This window comes from Eutrema salsugineum, unplaced genomic scaffold, assembly GCF_000478725.1.
Source record: "Eutrema salsugineum unplaced genomic scaffold, Eutsalg1_0 scaffold_13, whole genome shotgun sequence".
NCBI classification, from domain to species: domain Eukaryota; kingdom Viridiplantae; phylum Streptophyta; class Magnoliopsida; order Brassicales; family Brassicaceae; genus Eutrema; species Eutrema salsugineum.
Window position 1 is genome coordinate 4340781 of NW_006256885.1, and position 23228 is coordinate 4364008.

The following is a 23228-nucleotide window of genomic DNA, read 5'->3' on the forward strand; positions in this document are numbered from 1 at the left end:
GCATAAAAACATTATTAAAGATAAAATTACCAACAGTCTTAAGTGTTTCACCAATGAAGATGTATTAAAAGTAAAACTAGTTTCAGAAGATGTTTTTAAAAAGAGGTTGCTATAGATGTGAGATTTATGACGCAATGGTTTTCTGTGCACAAATTGTTCATTGTATGAACAACTGTAAGAATATGTTGTAAAACATAGTTGGATAAGTAGTTATAAAACGACTCAATTAATTAAGTGGTCCATCTGAACAAAAGCCTTAAATCATTATTTAGCTAATAAGATCGTCAAAATACTAAAATATAGTAATCGGATAAGCTTGATAATATCTGTTCTAGTACCACCTAAGAACACCATTGATATCTTTTCATAAAATGTCAAATTGTTTTGTGATCACTGGTATAACATTCTCTTGCTTTAAAACAACATTCTTCATTCTATATGTTTACTGTTTTTTGCAACAGGCTAGTTCTTTTCAAACAAGTATTTTTGTACGCAGTGCCATTGGTTTTTTTTTTTTATGCCAAATGAAATGATATGGTTAATTCTTTTCAAACAAGTATTATTGTAAATAGTGCCATTGTTTTTTTTTTATCAAGCTCCATTGTTAAATAATTTCTTACTATATCCACCTAGTATGTAATAACAATAACATATTATTGTATTTCCATCGAAACAGGTCGTTAAGACACGTAAAGATTCCCCGCAAAGTACAAAGCATCGACTTACCATATCTTAATTATATGTAGTAGGATCGATATAGGTTTACCTTATATTATATGGGTTGTTGCATTATGTAGAGAGAAAAATCAGATTAAACCAATTTCAGTCGGTGGTGACTGTTTTCTAAAGAAAAACAACTAAAAAGACGTTCAAATTCTGGCAGTTATATGCCAAACGTTTTCTAATTTCAATTTGTCTGCTAATTTAAGTGACGAATTCACACACACACACAAAAAATCATAGTTACCAACTAAACCAAAGTCATTAATTGATTTCTAGCTACTGATATGGTCGTCATGTAACATACTACTAGTTATTACGTATTCGAGAGCTGAAGGAACCAAACACGAAAAGTTGGGTTTTACTGAGTATTTAATTTTGTAGTTGATTGTTCTTAAGTATGTAGATAACCGCTGCTCCATTCCGTTTTCATCAATGGAGACACAATCTTAAGGTGAAAAATGAAAGATGCCTTTTTCGTAATTAAAGAAAAAAAAACAAGAAATGAAGATGCCTTTTGTTGGAAAAGAAAAAAAGAAAAAGGTAAAATAGAAAGAAAAGAGAGTCCGAGAGAATAGCCAATGGTAAGTAGACACTGTAGAAAGTGATATGGGGAAATGAGGCAGATTCATCAGAGGTGAAATCTGTTAATCAAAAATTCGTCAAATTTATCGATGGATTTTTGAGGATTTTCCACCGAATCACTATCACAGGTTTCTAAAATAACAGAAAAGCTTTTAATCAAAGAGACAAAGTCTGAAGCAAATTGTGTCTTCTGTGTCGTGTGTGAGAGAGAGAGAGAGATCAAGGAGAGAGAGTGAGTGTGAGTGCAGAGAACGTGAAATGAAATGAAAATGAAAATGCGTTTCCCACTTGCAGAAAGAGAGAGAGAGAGAGAGGATTGGGGTTGGAGTCTTTTCAGAAGATGAGGCCATTTTTCAGTGAGATTTCGCAACAACCCATATCCGATTCAAAGCATTGATCCACGAATTTTGCTGCTCTGATCCATTCTGCATGCTGGTAATCTCTTGCATTTGCCCTCTATTTGAGCTCTCGTTTTGGTGACATCTCGATTTCCTTAAATCTGCTCTACTGGTTGCTCCATCTTTTGATATGTCTAGGCTTCGGCTCTCTACTACGTTATAGATTTGGCCTTTTAGGTCTCTGGTTTTAGCTTGTTTGAATCTATCTTGTGCTTATGAACATGTCCTGTGATGAGCTTGTGTGTTATAATCTCGTCTGATTCTTTTTGTTGTTTTTCCTCTTTTTTTCCCTCTCTCTTAAATCTGAGAAATTGATGTCGATTCCCATTTCTCCTGAAGGGAATGTCTCAGACTAAAAGCAGACTATACCACAAAAAAAAGAAGAGAAAGCTTGATGCCCTTTGTTTTTATTTGTAGTTTCCTTATCTTTTGCTTTGCTATTGATTTGTCATTATTCCATTACATCATTGCAGGTATCTTTCTACCTTCCCCTTTATTTTAAGGTGAAGTGGAATATGCATTTATTTTGTAAAGATGCTTCCCAAAGCTGAGATCGACATGTTAGGAGATGATTGCTTTGAAGGGTCATATGAGGAACATCGGATATTCAGAGAAGTTTTCTTTGGAAGTGATGCCGGATATACTACTAAAAGGTGTCTTGTCACTGGAGTCATTAACTTCGAATGTGATTCCAGTAAGAATGTCAATTCCTCTCTGACTTCCAACAATGACAACTCTGTGGTAACTAGTGGATATGCATGTGTAGAAAGTCCTGAGCCATCTGCTTCAAAAGATGGTTCAGACTTTCACAAAAAAGCTAAAAGAGCAAAGCTTTCTGGTACCAAGCACCTGGATGCAAGGGATGAAAAGGGATCGCCTTTGATTGGTTTTCCAAATTCGGATTTTGCTAGAGAAGCGATACCTCTCCATTTAGTCGAATCATCTAACAAGGGTGTTTCAACTAGCTCATATTTGCTAAAGCAATGCATAGAAAAGGGAAAAGAAGTTTATCTGGGTGGCATTGTCTCAGAAAATTGCAACTTACAAAACTTGGAAAAATGTGATGGAAATGATTTGAAAGCAATTGCGTCTCCTGCTTCTCAGGAAAGCTTCGCGACCAGAGTGATCTGTGCAGGTGCATCTACGCCTCATAGTGAGAAGTCTAACTTCCCACCACAGCTGAACGACGGATCTAAAGTGGCTCCAAATGAGTTGAATTTGTCTGAAACTTGTTTGAACATTGATCCTAAAGAGGACCCCCGTCCTCTTCTCTACAAGTATGTCTGTAAGCTGCTAAGTTCTGCCGGATGGAAAGTCGAGAAGCGCCAAAGAGCAAGTAGGAAATACCTGGAAACTATATACAGATCTTCAGAGGGACGGAGATTTCGTGAATTTGGGTCAGCTTGGAGATCATTGGGTGAGATCCTATTAGCTGATCATAAATTATTGGATACAGGTGTTAAGAAATGGACCGGTATCAATGACTTTTGGTCTGATCTCTCGCTTACATTGTTGGACATTGAAGAGAACATGAAACAATTAAGTCTTGCCAACACGCGGGCACTTTGGTGGAGTGCTTTAGAGCCTTTTGTGACTGTTGTCTTCATTGATAAGAAAGTTGGTTCTTTAAGGAGAGGAAATAAAGTTGAAGTGTCTAGGAATTCAGTTTTTGACAAGTTTAATAAAGAAGATGCAGTTTGTTTGAACATGATTTCAGGCTGTCCTGAAAGTGTGCTGACAGTATCTGAGAATGCTCACCACGAGATTCACTCAGATCTTGAGGCGAAAACTAACATCTCCCGTGGAAATGATTCTTCAAGACAAGAGAAGAAGAACAGAATTGGTAAGGAAATCTCTGGGTTTGATGAGCAAGAGGTAAGCAAGGTCGTTGGAGCTTCACAATTGATAGCAGAAGGCATACATGAAAGTGTTATGAGAAAGAAGTTACATAGAAGGTCGAAAAAAATATCCGAAATCAAACCAGCTCCTATGGACCAACATGGTACACTAGATTCTAACTCACCGGGTAGTCTTGAATGCCAGGATAAAGATATGGGGAACATCCACATCATCTCAGAGGAAAATCGGGACGAAATTTTGAGGAATGATAAGATGAAGAACTCATGTGGCAACTCAAAGAAGGGAAGAAAAAAAGCTAGAAACCTCTGTAATCAGGATAATGACCTTTGGAAAACCAAAGGTAAGGGTGGTTGTGCTAGCAGATCAAGCCAGAAAAGGAAAGCCCAGAAAAAAAAAGCTAGAACGAAAAAAAGAAATAACAGGGGAGGGTGCAGGCTGCTTCCCCGAAGCACGAGCAATGTGGAAAAACAAAATTTTCAAGGCAATTGGTCTACTTTAGGTCCAAGAACTGTCTTATCATGGTTGATAGCTACCAAAGTAATCTCCAAGGACGACGTAATCCAGTTACGAGATCCAGATGATGATACTGTGGTAAAAACAGGCCTAGTAACTAAAGATGGAGTGGTCTGTACATGTTGCAACAAGACTATATCACTTTCTGAGTTCAAGAACCATGCTGGATTTAACCCGAACTGTCCATGTCTGAATCTATTCATGGGTTCAGGAAAGCCTTTCGCTTCATGTCAGATGGAAGCTTGGTATGCTGAATATAAGGCCCGAAGCAACGGATCGAGATCGGAGGAAACTTGTGATGATGATCCAAATGACGATTCTTGTGGAATTTGTGGTGATGGGGGTGAGCTGATCTGCTGTGATAATTGTCCATCTACCTTCCATCAGGCTTGCTTAGCAATGAAGGTAACGTGTGCTTGTTCAGTGTATAATTTACAAATAGTTTTTGCAATTTCAGTAAATTACCTGGCATTAGTATAACCAGATTTTCTTGCCTTGTTAGATTCTTAGTAAATTGCTACATTGTAAAGAAAATGGCTGTATTATTGTTGCTCTTTCGTTTCAGGTGCTCCCTGAAGGCAGTTGGTATTGCTCAAGCTGCACATGTTGGATATGCACAGAGTTGGTTAGTGATAATGCTCCTGCTGAACACTCTCAAGATTTTAAATGTTCCCAGTGTGCGCATAAATGTAATCACCTCTCTCGCTCGTCAACCGTTAGAAATTATTATTCATTTCTTTTTCACATGAAAGATAGCGTCTGATTATCCAAAGGAAACTCCTGGTTTGAGTTGTCTTCGATTATGACGCATTGAGATGTTGTCATGATTGATATCCCTGTTCATCAGTTAGAGTTGCCGATATTGGTTTATCTGCGAAACTCGGCTCTTCTCCAATTTTTTTTCTTTAGTAATTGATTCTTTGCAAAACCAATTATTTTGATTAGAAGTCTAGTATAGCTAATAACTGTTACTTATGTTATCAGATCATGGAATATGTCTGCAAGAGATAAGTAAACGCAGAGAACCTTTTCCAGCAACCTACTTTTGTGGTAAAGATTGCGAGAAGGTATTACTCATGCCTAGTTTCTGCGACTGATATAGTTATGTGTATTTTGAGCAACTTTGGTCCTTCCAAGTCCTTTTTAGATTTACATGGAAAATTGATGTCTTTCTTGGTGTGGCATCTTTGATATGTAAGCAGAGAAGTTGTTACAGCTACTTAGCAACTATCAAGTTTCTTAATAAGTACATGTAATGCAGGTACACGCTGGTCTCACTTCTCGTGTTGGGGTCATTAATCCTAATGCTGATGGTCTGTCTTGGACAATTTTGAAATGTTTTCAAGAAGATGGAAAGGTTCATTCTGCACGGAGGTTGGCACTGAAGGCTGAATGCAACTCGAAATTAGCTGTTGCTCTATCAATTATGGAGGAATGCTTTCAGTCTATGGTAGATTCAAGAACTGGTATTGACATGATACCTCATGTGCTATACAACTGGGGGTAACGTCCTTATGTCATTAGCTTGCACACTTTGGTTTCTGCGTTATAATTTTGTACCTTCTGTTCTGCTTTTCATATTTAACGATCTTTCTTACCTTTTTATATATTTTTGATGCACTTTAAGGTCAAACTTTGCCCGCTTAGACTTTGATGGGTTTTACACAGTGGTTGTGGAAAAGAACGATGTGGTGATCTCAGTCGCATCCATCAGGTTAGTATGAATATATTCGACTTCACAAGAAAATGTAATTTCATGGCGATCACACATGTTTGGTATGTGTTCTAGAATCCTCCAGGCAATAGATGAGGCTCCTTTGTGTATATATCATCGGAACAAACAGATATATTCTATCAATTCCGTACAGTGCAATGAGTTACATATAAATACCCATTTTACTGTCTCCAGGGTGCATGGAGCGAGTGTTGCAGAGATGCCTTTGGTAGCTACTTGCAGCAAGTATCGTCGTCAGGGGATGTGCAGAGTCCTCGTGACTGCCATTGAAGAGGTACAATATTTAGAATATGCCCACATCAATGTTCTTGAGGCTCAATCCAAATTAACAATGTCTAAACTTAAATATAACGATAGACGCACAACACCACCCATATGCTGACCCAGGTAGTTGTAGGCTAGTGGCTACTCAGTAATTCTCAGCTCATATGATCTTTCGTCCATTTCTCTCTTGATTTCCCTAATAGGGAAAACACAGACAACTTGCATTTTTTCATGCTCTGTTTTCTGCTCCGTTGATTGGTTTTGGCTGCAGATGCTTATGTCTCTCAAAGTGGAGAAGCTTGTGGTAGCTGCGTTGCCAAGTCTGGTGGAAACTTGGACTCAAGGTTTTGGCTTCAAACCAATGGATGATGAAGAACGCAATGCTTTCAAAAGATTAAACTTGATGGTGTTCCCTGGGACAATTTTACTCAAGAAAACGCTATATGAGTGCACAAAACCTAACACTGTGAAAGGTAAAGCCAACCTCTCTTTCTTTCTCTCTAGTTACAGCGTAGTTCATCGAATTCTCACTTTTACACAGACGTTTGTCTAGCTAAAGATTGTGATAACCCGTCGAACAAAGAGGCAGATCTTGAGCCAGGTCTAGACAAAGCCAGGTTTGCCATGACTACCCAACTCGAGAGCTGTGATCAGATGGTTCCAGAAGGATCAGATGATGAACCTCCCCCAGGCTTACCCGTGCCACTTGGAACCAACCAAATAGAACCAGCTTCAGAAACAGAGAACCCAGCTCGAGAGAGCAATGCTTCTGATAGGCCAAAGACAACAACGGTCACCATGGGAGAAAAAGAAGGTTATTTGCAGAAGGAACTGTCAAAGTTTTCATCAGAAGAAGAAGAAGTGAAGGAAAGAGCTTCTTCTTCCTCAGCAGCTTTAGAAGAAGAAAGGCAAGTTAGTGGTGTAGGAGTAGTAGCAGTAGTAAATAATGTTAGTGATGAGATGTTGCTTTGTCTTGATGAACAACTCAACTCTGATAGCTCTGAAGATTCGGATTAATATTAGACTAAAATAAAAACACTGACTTGACTGTATTTTCTTTCTCTTTTTTGATCCTGCTTTCGATTTACATATAGAAATGACAAGTATAACATACTTATAAAAAGAAATTCATATTTAGATAAACAAAATTAGCCAAACATTGTTGAGTGGAGTTGAAGAGAACCAAGTTAGCTTTCAGTCATGAAGGGAGACTATGATAATATGATACTAGATTAAGACATTCTCTTCCATCTCATGTGGACACAGATTCAGTTTTTTTTCTTTCTTTCTTTCTTTCTTTTTGTAAATCATCCTGGTGGAAGAACTGATTATTTTATTGAAACATAATAAACAAAATGTAATTCTAGAACTTTTCGAAACAAAACACAATCTATAAGAAGCATTAGCATGTTTTAGACAATGGATCTCATGTTCACCAAAAAAAAAAAGGCATTGGATATCATTTCTCATTCATTATTACCAGGCCAAAAACGCTTTCACCATGAATGTTGTTCGGGTTTTGTAGATGATTTCCATTGACATTAATACATTACTACCAAATTAATGACTGTTTCTTTTAAGAAATTGTAGCTGTATTCTTTAATTTGGTCAAATTACCTGCCTAACTTATGTCATCATTAATGTTCTAAAATTGTTTTATTCATAACTTTTATAATAAACATCAAAGTCCGTGCATCTTCAGAAAAGGATCCGAATCGGGCAAATCGGATCCATCTGATCCTGAGAAACACAAACTCCGTATCCCCATTAACGACCGTTATAACGTTTTCAAGCTTGAGAACTTCCGAATAAGTGGATCCGTTAGCTTGTCCGTTACAAATCATGCCATCTTCTCCCAAGCTGTTTCACGCGCGGCCATCATTCTTCACGCGCCGATCGACTGATTTGATCGTCTTCACCTCTCTTGTCTTCGGGCTCACCGGATTCCTCTTTGGACTATCCTCGATTGTTTTCCCGGGTCTCCGGTTATCCGGCTTGACCTGCCTCACGAACTCTCCTCCGAAGACGGTACGGATCGTCTGGGACGTCGCTGGGAACAGTAACGGCAATGGCGCTCGCGGCGAAATTAAGAGGCACAAGGTGATGGGATTCGTCGGAATCCAGACCGGATTCGCGTCAGCTGGCCGGAGACGAGCCCTCAGGAACACGTGGATGCCGTCCGATCCAGACGGGCTTCGACGGTACTGATTCGTCTTCTCTCAAAATCTCAAATTGATTCCTTTCTTCTTGCTTTCTCTCTGCTAGCTTTAGGGGGTTCTCTGGAATCGAATCGTCAAAATGATTGAGCTTTTGCATCATCTAAATTGGTTAGCTCTTGTATCTGATCATTGATCATAATCTAAAACCTTAAAAGATCTGGAACCAATGAAGCTGAATATAGCATTTTTTCTGAATACACTCATATGATCTTTGAGGCTGTATCTTTAATGCTTCATGATTCTTGGGACTTTTATCACTACTTCACTGAAAGCCACTGCTCTCTGCAGCTTGGAAGAATCAACAGGACTGGCCATCAGGTTTATTATAGGCAAAACCAAAAATGAGGCGAAAATGGCTGAGATTCGAAGGGAGGTCGCAGAGTACGATGACTTTATACTGCTCGATATCGAGGAGGAGTACAGTAAGCTCCCATACAAAACGTTAGTTAGAGAGTAACAGTTCTCTCTTCAAATCTTGCTTTGACAGATTACAGGAAAGACTTTAATCCATTGGTCTTTTTATATGTTTTCCTGTTTGTTGTATAGTTTGGCTTTCTTTAAAGCTGCGTACGCCCTATATGATTCAGAATTCTATGTCAAAGCTGATGATGATATATATTTGAGGCCAGGTGATTTTCATTACATTCTCTGCTTTTTGCAAATGTATCCGTGTCTTTAGGAAAGTTCTGCATTTTGATAAGAGGCTGTTATTTTTCTTCACAGACCGGTTGTCTTTACTATTGGCTAAAGAGCGGAGTCACTCGCAGACATACCTTGGATGCCTGAAAAAGGGTCCTGTTTTCACAGATCCAAAGCTCAAATGGTAAGGACAGGAAACAAGAGAACTAACAGAACAAACGAAACATGCTTCTCTTTTGAGAAATTTTGAGATGAGATCGGATTTGTGACACCTAATCGTCTATTGTGGTTCATTGTACCTAAAAATTGCTCGAAATCGGTTGGAATTTTTGCAGGTATGAACCTTTGGGAGATCTGCTCGGGAAAGAGTACTTTCTTCATGCCTATGGCCCAATATATGCTCTTTCTGCTGATGTTGTCACAAGTTTGGTTGCCCTCAAGAACAACAGGCAAGTTATGCCTCAATTTTATTCGTCTTTGGAACTCTGAAGACTCCACGAGTTATATCCTTTTTGTTTAGGGATTCCGGCTTGCCTTAGATTGCCTTCTTGAATATGTCTTTTACCTGCGACCCTTTCTGTATAACAAGGTGAGAAATTTTCCCAAACTTCAGTTTCAGGATGTTTAGCAACGAGGACGTGACAATAGGTGCGTGGATGCTAGCAATGAACGTCAACCACGAGAACCACCGCACCCTTTGTGAACCAGAGTGCTCACCGCACTCCATTGCTGTTTGGGATATCCCAAAATGCTCAGGTTCGATGATATTCACATTTTCCCCCTTCGCAGCCTCGAGGAGTATATATCCAGAGTCACTTTGCTGTCTTTGCATAAGCATTTCTACAACAGCTAATCACAGCTTGGATTGAATTGGTGCAGGTCTTTGTAACCCAGAGAAAAGGATGTTGGAACTTCACAAGCTAAAGAGCTGCTCAAAGAGCCCTACTTTGCCATCGGATGATGAATGATCTTACCTCTTATATATCTCCTTTGATGGTCAAAGATCCGAGGCGACACGTCCGCCATTGAAGTTGCTTCGAACAGATTCCGCAAGGCTTTCGGTTTTCCATTTAGCGAGGAGAGTTGATCAGTGGCTTAAGCGGCTTTAGGGTTTTAAAAAGCAGGGTTAGTAATTTTTGTGTAAACTTAGTTTTGGGTGATTCCTTCTTGTACAAGTTTAAGATTAAAGTAATTGCAATTTCGATCTCGCATTTACCACCGATGAGGAATGGAAAAACCGTACAGTGTGAATCGATCAAGTTTTATCCACCACTTTTTTTGGGTCTAAAATATGTTCTTTTCATGAACGAAGATTAATGTATTACTTGAATGTACGATCAAGGGCTTATTAACCTATATGATTCAAAAAAATTTAATATTTGACAATAGCATATAATTTGCCTTTAGTTTGTTAGAAGGACTAGAAATTCTTAGTCGATACAGTAAAACATATTTGATTCGTGGTTAGGTGCATAGACGAATAGTTTTGTTATACGTGTAGGGTCTCTATTTTCATCATATTTAAGATTGAAAAATAGCTATTAGAAAAAAATTTGAAAAAGGGTCTCTACTCTCTACACATATTTTTTTCCTCTTTAGCAAAAAAAAAAAAAATGATTTGAAAAATAGTAACTTTTTTGGGCCTGCGAAAAATGATAACTAAAATAGACGAAGTAGCCAAAAATGTGGTCTTTTACCCAACAAAAAAGTTGGAATCTTACCATCTTCGTGTAAACATGTTCAAAGTTGTCAAAACCCATAATAACACAACATGAACAAAAAACCATCCTTCACCCATTCGCTATCTTTTTCTTCAATTTTGCATCCTTCATTTCTTGTTTTTATCATCTTACGAAAAAAGGAGAGAAAAAGCGAACTTTTTCTGCTGCCTAGATTATGCATTAAGAAGAAAGAAAAATCACTAAATTATGCTACATAAAAATAACATCACTAAATGGTTGTTCTGCTGTCAAAAAGAAAATTGTGGTCGTTCTTTTGGAACATCTTCTTTAAGAACTAAGTATATTTTGAAATAAAAAAAAATGTTGTGAGAGAAAAAAATTTCTGCAGGAGCTAAAAAAATTTTAAAATAAGAATTAAAAAAACCTTTTAATCATTTCATACCTACACGTACTTTCTGCCACGCCCTCTTATCTATGTTTACCAGAGACAGTGATGATTAATCTGACGTCGTATTTAGGATTCCAACGTCATGATTTGACTAAAAGCCATCAAATTGCTTAAGGTAATTTCGAAATGTTTATGAACTTATGGGTGATTACTTCTTCAGAATAAACACCATTACAAAAAATTGATGCAGAGAATGTTTACAAACGAATAGTAACTTTAGGTCTTCAATATGTTGCTTACATACATATTAGTATTTTGGATATTTTTATTTCGTGTGATCGTTTGTATATGCCATCTCTGTTTGAATTTTGCATTTAAAAAGTTTGCAGGACTAGCATTTTATAGTTTCATCAGCATTCTCAATTTAATTATTCAATTTACATATACACACACCTTTCATCAGATGCTTTTTACTTATAGGCATATATTCTCAAAGTTATGAATCATCAAATATGCTTTTTCATCTGTTTCGAATGATGTTTATTACGTTATTTTATTAATTGTTTCAAAATAATTAGCGATGTTCATGTGAAACGCTATTGCAAAAGCAGGACTATTTTATGTCATTTCGTGTAAAAATGTTTAGATAAAATTAATATAGAGTCTATTAAAATATCATATAGTTTGACAGGGATGGAATATTATCTTAGCCAATTAAGTGCGTACTTTTTGTTAAAAGAATTAAGTGCGTACTTACCTACTCTTACTATAAAATCTAGACATATTAAATACAACCACCATTATCAAATTAGAAGTAGGTCCATGAACCTACCAACCAAGTTAATATGCATGGTCTTATATTTATCTAACAGTATAGTATTTTGCATTTATTTTACGCATCTAATAGCAGCAAATATAAAGGTTTCTACTATTCTAGTAAACACATAACACAGACAGATATGTCTGCATGCACATACGTATCTTATATATAGTATTGTGAATACTTTACTCGGAGGTTGTCTCCAAGTGTCAATAGATAAAGTGACAAATAATTACATATATTAGACCAAACCAACCATTGTGTTTCCCGGTAAATAGTCCGAGACGAGCCTCGTGATAATTAGTCAATTCTTAATAAATTAGTCGAACATTTACAATATATACATTATATGTAGAGCTAAACAGAAATGTGATTAAAAAGTTGGGAAAAAATGTGTGATAAATGGTGATTGAGGAGGTGAGGAAGTTAATAAGTTACGTTAAGTGAAGATATTACACTTCTTCTTAGCTCTTACCATTAGTAAAACAATTTCATTTTTTAATTTATATATCTAAGTGCATGCTCTTATATTGGCTGCGAATGTCCAACTAACCCCTTACTTATTGACGATTGGTTAATGATGTAGTTAATATTTTATATAGTAAGCGCTGGCTAATCTCCATCTTTCCCTCATCTAATCATCTTCTAAAGTTCCATATTTAGCTCTTTTCATATATTTGCTTCAAATGTATGTTCTTCACTTTTCACTTTCCAAAACACTGTTTGATTTACATTTACTTAATTTGAATAATCTTAATCAAATGTACACAATTGCTTTAGGAGCGTGGACGTCACTTATCACGGGGACGCGAGTGGAGTTTTAAATAGTGTTAAGTGCCAGCGTACGGAGAAAAACGAGAAAGTATTGAAAGAACGCCAAGTCAGCAGATTATTAAATAATTTTATTTTACGTTAAATATTTTTATTATTTCTTCCGATGATAAGACATTCCTTCGAAATTGATAAACAGAAGATAAAAAAATGAAACCTGTCTCGTGAAAGTGAAGCGCAGGCAGAGCCAGGCGAAGTGAGCCTATTTTTGTCAACATTTAATATTCCCGAAAAATCTTATAATAGTCTGAGCCTACAACTATGATTTATAATGAAGCTTCACATCATCAGAAATAATACTAAAAATTATGTAGTAGAGAGAGTGTTGCGTGGACATAGTCGTATCGCAATCCACGAGAAGGATTCAGTCAAGACTTTTGGATTTCAATATTAAAATAGCTTAAACCAAATCTTAAACTAGAATCGCAAAAGTTCAGATCATTGTGACATTAGTTTTCATTTGACTAGGCAAAATCTGGTGAAAATCAATGCTAAATACACAAACTCATAAAAATCGAATTTAACAATTTTTCTTTAAAATTGTATTATACTTTGAATTTTCACAAATTTTCTCATTTTAGGATGACTTCCACAACTTTGTTGCGGAAGAAAAGAGAACAGTTGTGAAAATAAATCACTTTTTTTGTCAAGTCGAGATAAATTAAAGAGAAATTTAATATTTGTTCCTTCTTTTTTTTTTTTTTGGTGTTTCACTCGATCTTCGTCTCCTTCCTCTCTTCTATTCTTCTCTGAAACTATTTTCTCTCTCTAGAAAACACAATTCACATTTATTCTTTTGCTTCACTATTTTTTACATCGCAAGATCCCATCTTTCCCTTCTCTCTCCTCTCCCGTTGATGCATTGATCAGAATATCTGATCATACTTTGCATCTTGGTCCGCCATTGACGGTCATTTAGTTTCATTCCGGAGATAAACGCTAGGGAAATTTGGGATTCAGGCGATCATTTTCGACGATCATTTTGTCATAAGTTTTTCTCGTAACCTTGCAGAGACACAATGTTGAAGACCAATAAACTCGTACCGCAACATGACACTCTCGCCGATAAGCTTCACGAATCATTGAATATGGAAAATGATAAGGAAGATACTGTTAATGTCGATCTTGGATCACCAATTACTCCGCTTCAGACTCGTCCGAGTGGACTCACCTCTAGTAGCTGCAGTTCTAGCTCCTCTGGATCCGTAACGGGTCGTGCTGCTCACTCTCCGGCTTCAAGAAAACCCGATTCCGGTCGATCAAATCCCTCCTCCGTGCAATCTTCTAAACCCACCGCTCCCTCCGCCGCTCTATCGGGGTCCGCCGCCGCTAAACCTTCCAGGTACACCGCTTCCTCCGCCGCTCATTCTTCTCCCGCCACCGCTAAATGTTTTAAGGCCACCACTTCCTCCGGCGCTCACTCGCGGCCGAGCAGTGCCTCCTCCGGCGCCAAAGCTGGGTCAGGCAGTAGCAGCCCAAAACACACGAACCCGAGACGCTCTGTTTCGTCGGAGTCAGGAAAACCATCGGGAAAAATGTCAACTTTACCGCCGCAGCAGGTCAAGATAGTTCCCGGCGGGAACCTTTTCCCGTCGGGAAAGGTACAGATCACAGGTATGACTCAAGGAATCCCGAAAAGCATGGTTCTTGGACCAGGTGCCAAATCATACGGATACGGTAGCGTAATTCGAGGAAACAGCTCCTCTCCTTCGAAGCCAACGACGACGACGTCGTTTGGTTCTTCGTCTCGTTCACTCGTAACCGCCGGTTACTTTACCGGCGGCTCAGACGCGGATACGAAAGTGGTGACGACTTGTTCGAATCCAGAGGAAGTAAAGAGAATTGGGAACGAAATGTTCAAGAAAGGTTGTTTCAGTGAGGCTTTGAGGTTTTACGATCGAGCATTAGAGCTCTCACCGACCAATGCTACTTACCATAGCAACCGAGCAGCTGCATTGTCGGGTTTGGGTCGGATTGGGGAAGCTGTGACTGAGTGTGAAGAAGCTATTAGATTGGATCCAGATTTTGCTAGAGCTCATCAACGTTTAGCCACTTTGCTTCTTAGGTAAAGCTGAATTGGTTTATAGATTCTTGATAGAGAAAAAGGATATGTAATCATTTGAGTTCTTGCAGATTAGGTCAGGTGGATAATGCCGGGAAGCACTTTTTCGCGGTGGAGGAACCATCGGATCCGGTGGTGGTGAAGTTGCTTGAACTAGTAGATAGACACTTGAGCAAATGCGCAGATGCAAGAAGACGCGGTGAATGGCATATTGTTTTGACAGAAGTAACTGCAGCCATGGTGTCTGGAGCTGATTGGTCTCCTCAGGTAAACAACAAACCTTTTTGTATTAGTATTATGATTTACAAGTATCTTACATTGTCTCAAATCTGCAGCTAACTATGTGTAAAGTGGAAGCACTACTGAAACTCTTACGGCTTGATGATGCTCAAACAGAACTAGCATTTGTCCCCAAAGTAGAACCATTCCCTGCCTCTTTCTCACATACTCGGTTTTTCGATATGATATGTGAAGCCTACACATTTTATGTCAAATCCCAAATGGAGTTGGCTCTAGGACGGTGAGATTTATAAACCTATTGATTAATTATAGGTTTATTGTGTTATGTTCATGGGGTAAAAAAAAACACTTTTTGTAGGTTTGAAAATGCAATTACAGCTGCAGAGAAAGCTTTAAAGATTGATCCAAGAAACAGTGAGATTGAGACGTTTTATAGAAATGTTAGATTGATTACTAGGGCGCGTGATCGTGGTAACGATCTTTATGAACTGGAAAGATACACTGAAGCAGGAGCAGCTTATGCAGAAGGCCTTAAGTTTGATCCATATAATGCTACTCTATTCAGTCATAGAGCAGATTGTTTCTTTAAGGTTGGGATGTGGGAGAGCTCAATCGAAGATTGTAGCCATGCATTGCTCATCCTACCGAGTTACACAAAGCCTCTTCGTCTAAGAGCTGCATCATACAGCAAGGTAAAAAACTATTATGGAATGATACAATGTTGGCTTTTTATTTGTCCTGATCTTATTTCTGTGAAAATGTAGCTGGAAAGATGGGCTGAAGCTGTGAGCGATTATGAAACTTTGAGAAAGGAGCTGTCTTATGACAAAGAAGTTGCTGAGTCTTTGTTTCATGCTCAAGTTGCATTGAAGAAATCTCGCGGAGAAGTAGTTCTAAACATGGAATTTGGAGGAGAAGTTGAAGAAATTTTTAGTCTTGAAGAGTTAAAAGCTGCATTGACCCGACCTGGTAAGTGATATTTGAACTTTGACTGTTTTTGCTTGAAGTGAGAGAACATTCCTTCATTTGCTGTATACATACTTCAATTGGCAAGCAGGAGTTTCCATTGTACTATTTATGAGAGCTTCTGATCAACATTGCAAAGATATGTCTGTTTTCATGGACGCACTCTGTATTCGTTACCCATCTCTGCACTTCCTTAAGGTAAAAAGAAAAAAACCAAACTTTAGCATCTGTCTATGCAACAAGAAGTAAGCTTACTGTGATGTTACCGTAGGTAGAAATCGAGAAATGTCCATTAGTGGGTGATGCAGAGAAAGTGAGAGTTGTACCAGCATTCAAAATCTACAAACTTGGGATTCGGATGAAGGAGATTGTGTGTCCAAGCAGGGAAGCACTGGAGAATTCAGTGAGGCACTATGGCCTTTAGCAAACTCAAGACACGTTACTACTATGTTCATATTAAAAAAAAAAAAAAAAAAAAAAGAGAGGAAAACTTGTCAATAATCTCTCAGACATAGGCGTTTAGTTTAGAGAATCACTTGTGATTTGATTTATTCATTTCTCTTGTTAGGTTTAGGAATTGAAAGAGAGATTTAGTCATGTGTATATCGAGAAAATTTTGGTTACTTAGGTGACGATGAAACCATAGAAAATAATCGGAGACAGCAGACCATTCATTCATGTTGTCAAAACAATTTTTGCCGAATGAATAAAAAATTATTTACTTATCTCTTTTCTCCAAGTAAAGTAGGTCAATAATTAGATGATGATATTGCTTGCAGCACACACAATACAAAGCCAAATGTGTCTATTCCCAACAAAATGGTTTACACCGGTTAAGAAAGCGTGATTAACACTCGCTCCTGAATACACCACTGTATTCCATAGACGTAGACGAAATACGTGCCGTGTGTTATAAACAGGAAAACAAACCGTGTCGTTTCCTCGACGGCATAGTTCAATTAAACACGCCTGCCGTTTCAGGGACCACATTCAGACTTTAGGTGACGTGCAAACTACACGTGTCATGGAAAGATATCAACAACTGTAAATTAGGTGACGTGCAAACTACACGTGTCATGGAAAGATATCAACAACTGTAAATGATTCTGGTATTGCGATACAGAGAGGAGAAACAAAAAGACAAAAAAGATAAAATTAAGATTCACTGTCTCAGTTTCTGTTTTTGTTTCCACTTCCAGAAACAGAGCAGTGTTGAGATTCATACAAATGGGAAGATTATAACTTTTAACGGTGGATACATAAAGTAAACTGTAATCCAACCGTAATAACTTATTATCTTAATCTAAAAAAAGAAAAGAGATTATTAAAAAAGGGCAGATCGAAAAAAACAAGAGATTCCAAGTGTTGTTTTGTCTCTCACTCACTCAATCACTTAACCGGTGTTTTGCAGTCCTGCGGCAATACCCTTCATTGTTAAGATGAGCGTGTCCTCAAGTCCAGGTGCGTATTCACTCGTTGGGTTAAGCTTGACGAGCTCTTGTGCTGATTTGCTTGATTGCATAAACTCCTTGGAAATGTGTGGTCGCAGAGTCACATTGTAGTTTGGATCGCGGATTCTCTTCAATGTGTAGGCTTGGCAAACATTGAGGGTTGTAATGTAAGAGTCACGCAGCCTAAGTCTCTGTTTCAAGTAAGGGTCTCCTTCAAGAAGGTCTCTGTGTCCAGCAGTCTGCAACAGAAAAGGTTTTAGTGGAACTGAAATATTTAACGAAAGATACCAAAACAGAGGACTCTGTTTTTTAATTTATACCTGGAGGACAAGGTTCTTGGTTTCTTCAAAGTTGGTTCTGAGTTTCTCTCCGAAAGCCCATAAATCCTCTGAGACAAGGAGTTTGTCATACAAAGCAGCGATCCCGGGGTCTCCCTTGGCGAACACCATTTCAATAAGATCGATGGTGACTCGGAAAAACGGCCAGTGTTTGTACATATCTTGCAGCATGTGTAGGTTCCTCACATCCTTCTTGATTGCATACCTGAACGCTGCTCCGAATCCTAACCATACAGGAAGATGGAATCTTGTTTGTGTCCATGCAAAGATCCATGGGATTGCACGGAGAGATTCGATCCCACCGCTCGGTTTTCGCTTTGATGGTCTGCTTCCGATGTTCATACGTCCATACTCCAACTCCGGAGTAGCCTGCAAACCAAACCAATGGTTAAGGTACTCAAAACACATACAAAAGCTTTGTTGATGAAACTTCGGATTGATGTGAATGGGATACTTACGAGGCGGAAGTACTCGACAAATCGAGGTTCTTGGAAAACGACAGATCGGTATTCCTCAGTTGCAACAACCGCCATTTCATCTAGCAAAGCACGCCACTCGGGTTTTGGTGAAACCGGAGGGTTCATTCCGTGCTCAAGAGTAGCAGCTGTGAAACGCTGAAGTGTCCTAAAGCATAAGTGTTCCTCTCCAAACGATTGCTCGATGACTTCACCCTGAACCGTGACTCGGAGTGAGCCATTAACTGTGTCCGGTGGCTGAGACAATATAGCAAGATGAGTGGGACCACCTCCTCTTCCGACTGTGCCACCACGGCCATGGAACATAGTCAGCTTCACTCCATATTCCTTAGCAACCTTCACAAGCGCTTCTTGAGCTTTGTATAGTTCCCAAGCAGCTGAGAGACGCCCAGCGTCTTTCCCTGAATCTGAGTAACCGATCATAACCTCTTGTTTACCGTTGATACGGTTTTTGTACCAGTCTAAAGAAAAGAGTCTTGCAACAGCAGCAGGAGCCGCTTCAAGATCAGCTAGCTTCTCAAAGAGTGGAACAACTCTTAGTGGCTTTTTCACGTGGCATTCACGCTGTAAAAGCTCAACTGCAAGCACATCACTTGGTGAAGTTGCCATAGAGATAATGTAAGCTCCAAAGCAATCTGAAGGAAGCTCTGATATGACTTTGAATGTGTCCAGGACATCAGCAATTTCTTCGGTTTTGGGAAGATCAGGTCCGAAAAGTGGACGCTTGCCGCTTAGTTCAGCTAGAAGCCATTCCTGTCGGCCTTCTTCAGACCAGTCTCTATAGGAGGAACCGATGTCCAAGTGCTTGGTGATAGCATCCAAGACATCGGTGTGGCGTTCAGACTCTTGCCTAATGTCAAGTCTCACAAGGGAGAGTCCAAAGGTAGAGACTTGTCTCAGGAAATCAAGAAGGCTTCCATCAGCTATTGGGCGGTCACCACATGAACATAGTGATCGGTAACATAGCTCAAGAGGCTCCAAGAACTGCGTAGATAGAGCAAAGAACAAATTAAATTCCATGAATATTGCGAGGGGAACAAGTTTGACGCTGCAGATTATTGAGGTTTGCTTACCTGTTCCACATTGGTGAAAGTAGCTTCTTCAGGGATGTCCGAGATTCCGTTGCTCAGCATTTGGCGAGAGCGCTCACGTGTGTGATACAGTTTATCCCTCACATCACCAAGAATCACACGATATGGCTCAGTTGGAGGAATTGTCTTCCAGAATTCTGCGTTGAGTTAAGAAAAAAAAAAACTTAAGAATGTTTCTATTTTGATCTTGCAAGAAAAAGATCTCCAAAGAAGGTTTTCTGCTTCAAACCTATGTAATGTTTTGCAGCATCTTTCCTTGAGTTCCTGTGGAGTTCATCAGCCTTGGCACGGAACTCATCAGTGCAACGCCACATAGACAACTGCCAAGAATAGAAATGAAAGAATCAAGAGAATGTTATTGCAGGAAAACAAGGAGATTTCAAAGAGAGAAAAGAAAAACCTCAAACATCAGATTCTCGATTTGGTTATAGTAGAGATTGGCAGCCATCATTCTAGCCAGCAAGCACACATCTCTAGTGACCTCAGGTGTGACCCTCGGGTTACCTGAAATTCACGTAAGTTGATTAGAAGGTGAACAAGAGGAAGCAAGAAAGATATTCTTTTTCCAATAGAGCAGAAAACGTATGTACCATCACGATCACCACCCATCCAAGACGAGAACTGAATCAATGGGGCATTGTAAGGGACACGCTCATCAATCCCAATGTTTTTCAGAGCTGTGTCCACACGGCGCAAGAACTTAGGGACACCTTTCCAGATTGTCTCGTGGAAGTAGCTCATTCCAGCTCTCATTTCATCTTGCGGCGTTGGAGGTGTTCTTCTAATCTCATCTGTGCGAAATGCAGCTTGAATCTAAAACATAACACGAGAGGTTTTAAAAAGGCAATCTTTTTCCACTATTCCTGAGGATAATATCAAACCAACATATAACTTACCTCTCTTTGAAGAGACTCATCAAGCTCCTGCTTGTCATCAGGAGTAATATCCTTTGCATACAGTTGAGCTAGACAGTCCCTTATCCTGAGACAACATTTAAGGTCAGTACACAAGTAAAAAAAAAAAGAGTTATTTCACTGTCTTGATGATGAAGTAAAAAAACTAACCTGCCATGCTTCTGAAGCAAAGATCTACGCACGGACTGAGTAGGATGAGCAGTCAAAACAAGATCCACAGTCTGATTCTTCAGGGCATCAAAGATCTCTTCAGGAGACTTACCAAGATCCGAGACGAGTCTCTTGAAAGTCTCTTCGATATCGGATTCAGTAGTAGCAGAGCTCTCATCAACGAAATCACCCTTCTTGAGCTTCTTGATCCTGCGACGGTAAGCAATCTGCACCTCCTCGGCCAAGTTGGCTAAGTTAAGCATGTGGGAGAAAGCCTTGGAGATAACAATGGAGTCACCTGGATCCAAACTCGTTAGGACGCTCCCTAGTTCCTCAAGCTTCTTAGGCTCACGGTTCCCTTCATACTCAGCAGAAAGCTCGTACAGCTCTTGGACCTGTACAGTAAAGATCATCATTTTATCATGAACCTAAACACAACTTAACAGAAAACATCCATTTCACAACTAATTGCAGATTCAGATGAATCAAAAACATTCCATCACTAATACGTCAATATTCTCTACCCAAACCATTCATCGAAACAGAGATGAGATAAAGGTTTGAACTTTTTTTGCGATCTACAGCAAATGAGTATAGATTCAATCAAAAAGGTAAATATGAAAAGTGGAAATGTTACGGTTTCACGGAGATCCTCGCCGTGTAGATCCTGGAGAATGTCGAGAAAGCGATCGAGGAGAAGAGCATCATACTCAACAAGCTTATCGTCTTCACTGACTTTAGCAGGAACCAGTTGACGAAGCTGCGCATCAATTGATGCCATCTTCTCTAAGTTCCGACCCGCCATTATCGCCGATCACAATCGATCTCTCCACTAGCCCCACGCTCTCTATAAGTTCTTCTGTAATCATCAGATCAAGAAACGTTTTAACAAAAATAATCATAATTAGATGGAAAAAGAAAATCTTTTTTTTTTTGCAAAATCTGTTAAACAGTGACATAAATCTCGCCGATGGAACCGGGAATTCGATAGACTGGCCACATACACAAAAAAAAAAAAAAAAAAACAGAATTTCAACAGATTATTAAGACAAGAAACCTATAAGAAGAAGTCTGCGGATGGTGTCGATGGAAATCAAAACCGAAGTTGGTAAGAATCAAAACAGAGATTAGAGAGAATGGTTTTTTTTTTGATGTGGAATCAGATTCAGAGATGGTAGCGAATGAGAAAGTAGAGTCAAGTATATATAGAGCAAGTGTTTTACCAAAAAAAAAATATATAGAGCAAGTGCGATACACTGTGTATGCCTGAGATGCGCGGCGCGCTAGTGAGTCAGATTTAATTTCATTTCTTTTATTATTATTTTTCAATCATATTTATGAATTCATTTGTTTTATCACACTAGTACTTTAATTACGCAGTCAAAACATTATTCGCCAAATCCATCTTTTCTTATAGTGACAACTGTAAAGGAATAAACTCACGGATATTGTACAACTTTTTGATATCATTACAAAACAAATTACATAACATAGGGAAAATAATATTTTCATTTACTCCATTCCATTTCATGTGGTGACTAAAGTCTGTTACTTAATCTGTAATTTGTATTTTCGACCCAGAAAAACACCTGTAATTTGTATCATTGTATTGATCATTAGAATTATATATTACAAATTAAGTAATAAACTGAAACTATTGGTGATAGTAGTTAAATTGATTACCTGGAGTCGAATATAAAGCCTTAATTAAGATACATCTGAGTTTCAATTTTAGTGGTCAAAGATCTAATGGGTCTTGATTTCTTCAATTTTTTTTAATTTTTTTTGGGGGATAATTCTTCCTTGGATCTTGATTCTTGATTTCTTAGTTGTAAGTGTTATGGAACTACATTTAATCTTACCTTTGGTAAAACAGAAAAACCATTGGTTTTGGTTCATAAAAAAAAAAAAACAGGATCGTGTGAGTTCGTGCATGCATTTTGTATATGCACGAAGATTCACAAATCTCTGACCCGAACTTTCACAGGCAATCAAGTTGACTTTCAAAAAGATGTATTTTTTTCAGGATCCTTTATTTATGTATCCTGCTTTATTACTCGATTTGCTATTTATAAAATATATATCGGTAGATTTTTATTGGTGCGCGCAGTTAAATATTTAACTTATGTTATCACAACTCTAATGATGATTGAGAGGACGCTGAAGAAAAAAAAAATCATAATCAAGACTTTGAATGGTTTTTTTTCTTCTTCTAAAGCTTCACTCATCTTTTTCTTTCGTCAGTTGATGACATTTGAGGATATAAGAACACGAAAACTGTGTAAACAAAAGCAAAACTATTTGCTTAACGGGCATTGTCGACATGTCACTCATCTTCTATGCAACTCTTAACTATGTTTCCTTCATTCTCTTCTTCTCTTATTTACTAGCTAAGTGTATGCTTTATATCCCTAAATTTCTCTGGAACCATGAGAACCTCTGTATGACCAAAAATTATTGTTTTGTCTTTGTTTTTCAATTGCATACCTTTTATGAAGAAGAGAAACAAAAAAAAATATGAGATAAATTAATACATTAAGGTTTATAGCTATTAATGGAATATTCGAAATTTTGAATCATTGAATACGTCATTATAATATGTACGATCAAGTCAACCAAGTTTGTGATGTGTAAAGAAAAATAAATAAAAATTGTTTGTGATCTGTATCACTACATGGGTTCTTGTCGATCCGTTTTTCTGTTTCACTGATGATTATATTAATACCGAGGTAAAATACATGATGATTACATCCCATACGTATGTGTTAGAATATTCGGTTCAGATTTAATTCATTTTCTTCGCAGCATTACACCGAAACACATCCCATACGTATCAATTTAGAGGACTAAAACAGTCGTTTTGTCATATAAAATGTTCTGGAGTAG

The 23228-nt window shown here is 38.3% G+C and overlaps 4 protein-coding genes across 8 annotated transcripts; 3 read left to right on the forward strand and 1 right to left on the reverse strand.

Annotated features, from left to right (window-relative positions):
* The first annotated feature begins 1310 nt into the window (after positions 1-1310).
* Positions 1311-7113, forward strand: LOC18023593 (increased DNA methylation 1). Of its 2 annotated transcripts, none has more exons than XM_006406964.2 (9): positions 1311-1740; positions 2177-4481; positions 4642-4765; positions 5061-5143; positions 5338-5579; positions 5704-5790; positions 5986-6085; positions 6347-6548; positions 6617-7113. In XM_006406964.2, the coding sequence occupies exons 2-9, from the start codon at positions 2238-2240 to the stop codon at positions 7090-7092; spliced, it is 3558 nt and encodes a 1185-aa protein (XP_006407027.1). In that variant the 5' UTR covers positions 1311-1740; positions 2177-2237; the 3' UTR covers positions 7093-7113. The 2 variants fall into 2 exon arrangements, with proteins under 2 accessions (XP_006407027.1, XP_006407026.1); XM_006406963.2 differs by having other exon boundaries at positions 6629-7113.
* Positions 7114-7793: 680 nt separating this feature from the next.
* LOC18023594 (probable beta-1,3-galactosyltransferase 13) lies at positions 7794-10268 on the forward strand. Its single transcript, XM_006406965.2, has 7 exons — positions 7794-8276; positions 8583-8735; positions 8841-8923; positions 9018-9117; positions 9269-9382; positions 9547-9689; positions 9813-10268. The coding sequence occupies exons 1-7, from the start codon at positions 7918-7920 to the stop codon at positions 9899-9901; spliced, it is 1041 nt and encodes a 346-aa protein (XP_006407028.1). The 5' UTR covers positions 7794-7917; the 3' UTR covers positions 9902-10268.
* Positions 10269-13463: 3195 nt separating this feature from the next.
* Positions 13464-16346, forward strand: LOC18023595 (TPR repeat-containing thioredoxin TTL2). Of its 4 annotated transcripts, XM_024159821.1 has the most exons (9): positions 13464-13958; positions 14052-14156; positions 14220-14719; positions 14788-14983; positions 15052-15236; positions 15315-15648; positions 15721-15925; positions 16014-16120; positions 16194-16346. In XM_024159821.1, exons 1-9 carry the CDS (start codon positions 13674-13676, stop codon positions 16344-16346), a joined length of 2070 nt encoding a protein of 689 aa, XP_024015589.1. In that variant the 5' UTR covers positions 13464-13673. The 4 variants fall into 4 exon arrangements, with proteins under 4 accessions (XP_024015589.1, XP_024015588.1, XP_024015590.1 ...); XM_024159820.1 differs by having other exon boundaries at positions 13464-14124; positions 14173-14719; XM_024159822.1 differs by lacking the exon at positions 14052-14156 and having other exon boundaries at positions 13464-14036.
* A 794-nt stretch (positions 16347-17140) lies between these two features.
* On the reverse strand, positions 17141-21518 carry LOC18023596 (phosphoenolpyruvate carboxylase 3). The gene is made up of 11 exons (XM_006406967.2): positions 21400-21518; positions 20980-21201; positions 20343-20737; positions 20175-20259; positions 19869-20091; positions 19679-19782; positions 19508-19598; positions 19261-19415; positions 18170-19171; positions 17694-18080; positions 17141-17612 (listed from the first exon to the last, which is right to left on the reverse strand). The coding sequence occupies exons 2-11, from the start codon at positions 21145-21147 to the stop codon at positions 17316-17318; spliced, it is 2907 nt and encodes a 968-aa protein (XP_006407030.1). The 5' UTR covers positions 21148-21201; positions 21400-21518; the 3' UTR covers positions 17141-17315.
* Between the last annotated feature and the right edge of the window lie 1710 nt (positions 21519-23228).